The following is a 9165-nucleotide window of genomic DNA, read 5'->3' on the forward strand; positions in this document are numbered from 1 at the left end:
TGCATATGTATCAGCTATTTCAGTTTTTTATATTCGCTAACATGCGTGCATGTGATAAACCCTAACCCTAAGATAACAAAGGTTGTGACAATGGTCGTGCAAGTGCTTTGTTTGCCAGGGCTGGCTTCAAGAGGAACTGACTTGCCAACTGCTTTTGTGAGCTTTTCTTGGCCTTTATATTTTGCCAAAATAAAGGCCAGTCAAAATAAAGAGAAATAATTCTTTCAGTGCTGTACTGCCCCCCAAAACATGACTGTTGTCTCCCTTTAGGAACGTTACTAATGCCAGGAACATTTATCATTTATAAACTTTCCCTATATTTTTAATAGTTGAGGGGGCACCAGGTCGCCCGTGAGGACCACGTTAGTCGCCCGTAGGATGGTTCTAAATTTAGCTTTGAAGAGAATTGTCTTTATTTTATTATCATGTGTTGTACCATATGTTTCTGTTTTCTGTTAGAAGCACTTTAGAAGTTAGGAATGGTAGAATGTTTAGTAAGTGGAATAAAGATAAGCAGTCAGTTGACTCTTCCTTGACATGAATGTTGTTTAGACAGTTGGAGGCAGGAGGAGACAGTCAGACGGAAAGAGTTAAACCCCCATCGTAAAACGTGACAGAATAGTTTACTGGTGTTGATAAGTTCCTCTGCAAGAAGGTGAACTTAGAACTGGCCATTTGGGAGACAACGGAGAACAAGGACTGTGTAAGCATCCAATGGGACTGGAAGAAGAAGACAAGGTCATCCAAGAAGAAGGACTGGATTGGACTGAATTAGCATTGATAATTTGCATCTGTGTTTCTATAAAAGATTGGGTCATGGGATAGTTAGGTGGTCAGACTTCATGCCCTGACAATTGACTCTGTTATTGTAGGGTTATGAACTGGCCTGGAGCTCTGTTGTATTTGTATCTTGAATTCATTCTATTTTTAAATACATTTTGAAATTGGCATTATTCATCTTGAAGTCTTCATTCAAAGAACACGCGGATTGGCAGTGACACACGAGAGGTATTGCAATCCAACAGTTTAAATAGCACTTATCAGTGAGCTGCATCTATTTATTTTATCTTATTTTTGCCATTCTTGCTTAAATCACACTTCCATTTGAACTGGAAATGACAATATATATATTTTTAATTATTAATATAAATAATATTGTTCAAAGGTTAATATTGTAGCGTGTTGGGGAGGGTCAGAGTGGGGAATTCCCAGCATGCTTTGTAGTAGTGTGTTCTGTGGGTTCAGGTTTGTGTTAACCCTGTTTTTATTTGTTGTAAATGTTATCCTTTGTAACTTTCAATGTTAATGTTCTATTTATTGAGTTCTGGTCGTTAATGTGTTTAATTACTGTTTTAATTGTTGTTCGCACCTGGACACCATAAGCGAGATTATGTGTGTCATTGAAGACTTCCCTTTGTTCGTGTGTTTTCTATTGAGTGTTTATTAAAGTGGCTCTTTCTGCGTTTGAACAGCAGAATAAGCTGACTGAAATCTGCATCTGAGTTCTTCCGCAACCCAGAACCCGAGCTCGCCACAATATTATGCATATACCCAAAACGTAGCGTTTATGGACCAGCAATAATAATAATAAAAAAGATTAACCCCAAAAAAGATGGCAGAAAAAAGAAAGAAAACCTTTCATTTTCACGATGAATGGAAGGTAGAGGGGTTTTTTTTGTTTGATTTTAACAATGTGAAAAGAGCCTGCGTAACGACACAATGCGAAGAAACATTTCACAGCTTGCCATGAGATCTACTAACAGCAATCTTTTTTTTCATGAGACCGGTTTAAAGCTCCCAAAAAGCAACCGAAGCCTCATTAAGAACTACGCAATTCTCGATTACGAAAAAGAAGGCCTTTTCAGATGGGGCGGTTGTCAAAGAAGCAATGATGTTAATTGGTAAAACTGTGCTTGAAGACGAGAAGTACCTAATCGATGTAATCTCTCACTCTCTGATGTTCTTGGCCGACCTGTTGGACCGTGATCTGGCGAGGTGCAAGTGGTTTATTATCCAGTGTGATGAGTCGGTGGACAGCAGCAGTACAGAGCAGCTGATGGTCTTTATCAGGCTTGTACATGCTTTTTCTTAGGCTTGTACAGGGTTTTTGTTTAAAATGCTGCCCTCGGTTTCAAAAAGGTTGTTGACCCCTGGATTAAAGGTTTCATCTCATGTCAGGTGACTAGTCAAACTTGGAATTATCAAATAAAATAAAATAACTATTCCGAGGGCTAGCCATGGTAATAGTATGTACTGTAATATTGTAAGCTATTGTAAAAGTTTGTAAATACAAGTCTGGAAAGTCTAGCTGAACTGTACAGGAAAACCTGCAGCAAGTCCAGTTGTTTATGCATTGTGACAGAAACACCCTCCACAGTAAAAGCTTCGGGTATGGAAACATGGTCTTTTCCTGTCTGCCTGCTCAGGAGCTTTGCTATGCAGAGTGAGTTTGATATGCCTGGCCCACCCCAAGGGATAATGTTTCTCAGTTATTTTCCCAAAGCTTCGGATGTGAGAAAAAAAATGTCAAGAGCATGTCTCATTCCAGTGGCCTACATGAATGTACTCCTCTGAGGGCTCTGCTCACCATAACCTTGTAGTGTATGTTAAAGAGAATTTTCAAGTCCAGATGTTACGATTTCCCCAAACAGGAACTTTGTTTGACTTGAGTTCCTGCTTGATTAAAGAAAAATACTTTGAGGTTGCTATTATTGTTTGTTTTTGTTTTTTAAAAAAACAGTCAACATTGTGGTGGAGTATTTCAGGTATGTTCTTTACAATTCACCAATTAAATGCAACTACAGTACAGCTCATTTGAAAGCTAGACTGTTTCATTTCACTACTTGAATTTGTTGTTTTCTTTCAGCAGATAAATGAACCAACTCATAGCTTCAACCACACCATTGATCTAGTGTTGCCTTACGGTCCAAGGTAGTTTTCTCTGTCAACTGGACTGGGTTTCTTCTCTTGAAGACGTTTCGCCTTCTATCCAGAAGGCTTCTTCAGTTCTGAAATCGCTGGGGAGAGAGCTTGAAAATATATAGCCCCTGTGGACCATTTGCATGCTAATGATCTGGGTGGTCACCTGAGAGTCGTTAGCAGGGTCGTTGGTCGGGTCGTTCACCTAGTTTCTGTTGAGGTGTCTCCCCTTTGTCTGCTGGATCACATGGTGATGAGTCACTGGGTCTCCTGGAATGGTGTGAATGTTTGTTTTGCTGTTGGAAGGAGTGGAGGACTGCATTGTACGTGGGTGATAGGAAGTGCCTCAGGCCACCACCTCTGTTTAAGGATGGTTTTTCCAATTTAACATGGATAGCTTCCTTGACCCCCCTTTCAAACCAGCGGTCTTCTCTGGACAGTATCCTTACTTGGCTGTCCTCGAAGGAGTGCCCACTCTCCTTTAAGTGTAAGTGGACTGCTGAATCTTGACCCGAAGAGGTGGTATGTCTGCGTTGTGCCATTCTTCTGTGGAGAGGTTGTTTGGTTTCCCCAATGTACAGTTCCTTGCATTTCTCCTGGCACTGTACAGCATAAACAACATTACTTTGTTTGGGTCTTGGTGTCTTGTCCTTTGGGTGTACTAACCTCCGTCTAAGAGTGTTGCTGGGTTTGAAATGAACCGGTATGTCGTGTTTCTGGAGGATCCTCCTAAACTTCTCCGAGACTCCAGACAGGTAGGGGATGGAAACGCTGCGGCGTTTGTTTCTCTCCTCCTCTCCTTTGCTGGGGTCTGGCTTTCTTGAGGTTTTGGTGAAGGCCCAGTCTGGGTAGCCACATGTTTTGAGAGCTGTCTTAATGTGGTCCTGTTCCTTCTTTCTGCCTTGGGATGTGGTGGGTATTTCTCTGGCCCGGTGTTGGAGAGTTCTGATCACTCCCAGCTTGTTTTCCAGTGGGTGGTGAGAGTCAAACTGAAGGTACTGGTCGGTATGTGTAGGTTTTCTGTAGACTTCGATGGTGAGAGATTTCTGTCCTCAGTGATCTTGACTGCGCAGTCCAGAAAGGCCAGACTGTTTCCTTTTACATCTTCCCGGGTGAATTTTACATGCTCGTCTGTTTTGTTGAGGTGATCGGAGAACGCTTCCAATTCTTGTGTTTGAATTTTGACCCAGGTGTCATCCACATACCTGAACCAGTGGCTTGGCGCAGTTCCTGTGAAGGATGTCAGGGCCTGGGATTCCACCTTCTCCATGTATAGATTGGCAACTATGGGGGATACTGGTGAGCCCATGGCACAGCCATGTTTCTGCCTGTAGAAGCCTTCTCTGTACTGGAAATAGGTGGTGTTCAAACACAGGTCCAGCATGGTGCAGATTTGGGCCGGTGTTAAGGTTGTTCTTTCTGTAAGATTCTTGTCCAATAGAAGGCGCTTGTGGATGGTGTCTATGGCGCTGGCGGTGGGGATGCACGTGAAGAGTGACGTGACATCATAAGATACCATAGTCTCTTCTGGAAGTAGTGTGAGTCCACTGACTTTTTGAGCAAAGTCTTGGGAGTTTTTGATGTGGTGTGGGGTGTTGCCAACCATGGGCGACAAGATGGAGGCCAAGTATTTGGAAATGTTGTATGTTACAGAATTGATGCTGCTTACTATGGGTCTGAGAGGGGTCCCTGGTTTGTGGATCTTGGGCAATCCATATATGCAAGTTCCTCCATATATGCAAGATGTAGTTCCTCCCTCGAAAAGAAGGGAGGAACTACAGTGAGAGTAAAAAGTATTTGATCCCTTGCTGATTTTGTTGGTTTGTCCACTAATAAAGACATGATCATTCTATGCTTTTAATGGTAGATGTATTCTAACATGGAGAGACAGAATATCAAAAAGAAAATCCAGAAAATAACTTTAAAGAATTTATTTTAATTTATTTGTTTTTCATTGAGGGTAATAAGTATTTGATCCCTCTATCCAAAAGCACTTAATATTTGGTGGTAAAGCCATTGTTTGCAAGCACAGCGGTCAAATGTTTGTTGTAGTTAACCACAAGGTTAGCACACATATCAGGGGGAATTTTGGCCCACTCTTCTTTGCAGATCCTCTCTAAATCATTAAGGTTGGTGGGCTGTCGCTTGGCAACTCGGACCTTCAGCTCTCTCCATAGATTTTCAATTGGATTGAGGTCCGGAGACTGGCTGGGCCACTCCATGACCTTAATATGGTTCTTCTTGAGCCACTCCTTTGTCGCCTTTGCTGTATGCTTTGGGTCGTTGTCATGTTGGAAGACCCAGCCACGGCCCATTTTCAGCTTCCTAGCAGAGAGGAGGAGGTTGTCCCTCAGCACTGCACGGTACATGGCTCCGTCCATCTTCCCAGTGATGCGGTGAAGTAGCCCTGTGCCCTTGGCAGAGAAACACCCCCAAAACATAATGTTTCCACCTCCATGCTTGACGGTGGGCACAGTGTTCCTGGGATCATAGGCAGCATTTTTCTTCCTCCACACATGACGAGTAGAGTTTAGGCCATATAATTCAATTTTGGTCTCGTCTGACCACAGAACCTTCTCCCAACGACTTTGTGCATCTTTGAGGTGATCATTGGCATACTTGAGGCGAGCCTCCACATGTGCCTTCTTAAGCAGGGGTACCTTTCGTGCACTGCAGGATTTTAATCCATTGCGGCGCAAAGTGTTGCCAATTGTTTTCCTGGTGACTTTGGTCCCAGCTGCCTGGAGGTCATTCAACTCCTGCTGTGTGGTTGCAGGCCGATTTCTCACTGTTCTCATGATCATTGCCACCCCACGAGGTGAAATCTTCTGTGGAGCACCAGACCGAGGTCTATTGATGGTCATGTTATACTTCTTAAATTTTCCCGCAATTGCACCAATAGTTGTTACTTTAATACCCAGCAATTTGCTAATGTTTTTGTAGCCCATTCCCGATTTATGCAGGTCAACAATCCTGTCTCTGAGGTCCTGAGAGAGTTCTTTGGTCTTACCCATGGTGGAAAGTTTGGAATCTGTCTGATTGTCTGATTCTGTGAACAGCTGTCTTACATACAGGTGATTAGTTAGACCTGGTGTCTTCAATTCAGGTAACAAGTTGTTTGTGAGCATCTAACTGGTCTGTGAAAGCCAGAACTCCTAATGCATACTAGGGGATCAAATACTTATTACCCTCAATGAAAAACAAATAAATTAAAATAAATTCTTTAAAGTTATTTTCTGGATTTTCTTTTTGATATTCTGTCTCTCCATGTTAGAATACATCTACCATTAAAAGTATAGAATGATCATGTCTTTATTAGTGGACAAACCAACAAAATCAGCAAGGGATCAAATACTTTTTACTCTCACTGTACACCTACTGCTCCCCTCTGAAGTAATGGAAGAAATAGCCAAACTCGTTTCCAGGACTCAGTACACTCAACACACCAGGACCAAGGAACGTCAGATCCGAAAATTCACCACCCTACTGGCAAAACACAACCCCAGCGGAACCAACCCCTTCTCCAACCATGACACATCCTTGTCTGACTCACAATGGGAGAAATGGGTAAAAAACCTATCAGACAGGGAGCTCACACAAACCGAGGAGGAAGTGCTGTCCAAAGGTTTGAATTTTTTAGTCACCCCTGAAGAGGTACTGACTGTCGAACTCATCACAGCCACTGAGACAGCCATCAGAAACAACAAACTCCCGGAAGCAGAAGCAGAACAGATTAGACTCAAGGTAACAGCCACTCTTGCTAGTGCAACCTCCAATATCACGAATGAGGAAAAAAGAGCCATTGCATCCTTAGCCAAGGACAAGAACATCACCATCTTACCAGCTGACAAAGGTAGGTGCACGGTCTTACTCAATACCACTGACTATGACACCAAAATACTCAGTCTCCTGACAGACACCGCTACATATGAGAAACTCAAGCGAGACCCCACCAGCTCATACAAGAAGAAGGTGGTAGACTTACTACAAAAACTGGAAAAGGATAAAGCCATTGACAGACCACAATACTACCGTCTATATCCAGGAGAAACCATCCCTTGCATATATGGATTGCCCAAGATCCACAAACCAGGGACCCCTCTTAGACCCATAGTAAGCAGCATCAATTCTGTAACATACAACATTTCCAAATACTTGGCCTCCATCTTGTCGCCCATGGTTGGCAACACCCCACACCACATCAAAAACTCCCAAGACTTTGCTCAAAAAGTCAGTGGACTCACACTACTTCCAGAAGAGACTATGGTATCTTATGATGTCACGTCACTCTTCACGTGCATCCCCACTGCCAGCGCCATAGACACCATCCACAAGGACCTTCTATTGGACAAGAATCTTACAGAAAGAACAACCTTAACACCGGCCCAAATCTGCACCATGCTGGACCTGTGTTTGAACACCACCTATTTCCAGTACAGAGAAGGCTTCTACAGGCAGAAACATGGCTGTGCCATGGGCTCACCAGTATCCCCCATAGTTGCCAATCTATACATGGAGAAGGTGGAATCCCAGGCCCTGACATCCTTCACAGGAACTGCGCCAAGCCACTGGTTCAGGTATGTGGATGACACCTGGGTCAAAATTCAAACACAAGAATTGGAAGCGTTCTCCGATCACCTCAACAAAACAGACGAGCATGTAAAATTCACCCGGGAAGATGTAAAAGGAAACAGTCTGGCCTTTCTGGACTGCGCAGTCAAGATCACTGAGGACAGAAATCTCACCATCGAAGTCTACAGAAAACCTACACATACCGACCAGTACCTTCAGTTTGACTCTCACCACCCACTGGAACACAAGCTGGGAGTGATCAGAACTCTCCAACACCGGGCCAGAGAAATACCCACCACATCCCAAGGCAGAAAGAAGGAACAGGACCACATTAAGACAGCTCTCAAAACATGTGGCTACCCAGACTGGGCCTTCACCAAAACCTCAAGAAAGCCAGACCCCAGCAAAGGAGAGGAGGAGAGAAACAAACGCTGCAGCGTTTCCATCCCCTACCTGTCTGGAATCTCGGAGAAGTTTAGGAGGATCCTCCAGAAACACGACATACCGGTTCATTTCAAACCCAGCAACACTCTCAGATGGAGGTTAGTACACCCAAAGGACAAGACACCAAGACCCAAACAAAGTAATGTTGTTCATGCTGTACAGTGCCAGGAGAAATGCAAGGAACTGTACATTGGGGAAACCAAACAACCTCTCCACAGAAGAATGGCACAACGCAGACATACCACCTCTTCGGGTCAAGATTCAGCAGTCCACTTACACTTAAAGGAGAGTGGGCACTCCTTCGAGGACAGCCAAGTAAGGATACTGTCCAGAGAAGACCGCTGGTTTGAAAGGGGGGTCAAGGAAGCTATCCATGTTAAATTGGAAAAACCATCCTTAAACAGAGGTGGTGGCCTGAGGCACTTCCTATCACCCACGTACAATGCAGTCCTCCACTCCTTCCAACAGCAAAACAAACATTCACACCATTCCAGGAGACCCAGTGACTCATCACCATGTGATCCAGCAGACAAAGGGGAGACACCTCAACAGAAACTAGGTGAACGACCCGACCAACGACCCTGCTAACGACTCTCAGGTGACCACCCAGATCATTAGCATGCAAATGGTCCACAGGGGCTATATATTTTCAAGCTCTCTCCCCAGCGATTTCAGAACTGAAGAAGCCTTCTGGATAGAAGGCGAAACGTCTTCAAGAGAAGAAACCCAGTCCAGTTGACAGAGAAAACTACCTTGGATACAATGACCTGGATGACTGAGAATTTACACAGACATCTTGCCTTACGGTGTTGAAGTAGAACATGTGTCAGTGTTCCCTCAGAATACACTCCTGTCAGATCATTCTTGGTCACTTTTATGATTTTATGATTAGATATAGAATAGTCTTACTATAGCAGATGTCTTTCAGATATTGCTGTAAATTGAAGGAAGTGATCTCTATGTTAATCCCAGGTCAACTCTGTTGCTGAAGGTGCAGCAGCCTCCCTGGTATAATTCACACATTAGGACTCTCAAGCAACAAGAACACCTTATTTTTCTTCTTTAATTGAAGACAACAGGAATAACCCCAGGTTTCTTTTCAGCACAATAGACAAATTAAGCATCACAGTGTTATAGATCCACATATCCCTTCTTCACTTAGTGGTGAAGACTTCATGAGCTTCTTCACTGATAAAGTTATAACTATTAGAGAAAAGCCTATCAGGCCAT

At 43.5% G+C, this 9165-nt stretch overlaps 1 protein-coding gene across 2 annotated transcripts; it reads left to right on the top strand.

The window, feature by feature from the left end:
* Positions 1 to 5835: 5835 nt before the first annotated feature.
* On the top strand, positions 5836 to 8730 carry LOC130526494 (uncharacterized). 2 transcript variants are annotated; one of them, XM_057034226.1, is made up of 2 exons: positions 5836 to 7740; positions 7819 to 8730. In XM_057034226.1, the coding sequence occupies exons 1-2, from the start codon at positions 6220 to 6222 to the stop codon at positions 8521 to 8523; spliced, it is 2226 nt and encodes a 741-aa protein (XP_056890206.1). In that variant the 5' UTR covers positions 5836 to 6219; the 3' UTR covers positions 8524 to 8730. The 2 variants fall into 2 exon arrangements, with proteins under 2 accessions (XP_056890206.1, XP_056890205.1); XM_057034225.1 differs by having other exon boundaries at positions 5836 to 8730.
* The last annotated feature ends 435 nt before the right edge of the window (positions 8731 to 9165 follow it).

The sequence above is a fragment of the Takifugu flavidus genome, chromosome 5 (assembly GCF_003711565.1).
Source record: "Takifugu flavidus isolate HTHZ2018 chromosome 5, ASM371156v2, whole genome shotgun sequence".
NCBI classification, from domain to species: Eukaryota; Metazoa; Chordata; class Actinopteri; order Tetraodontiformes; family Tetraodontidae; genus Takifugu; species Takifugu flavidus.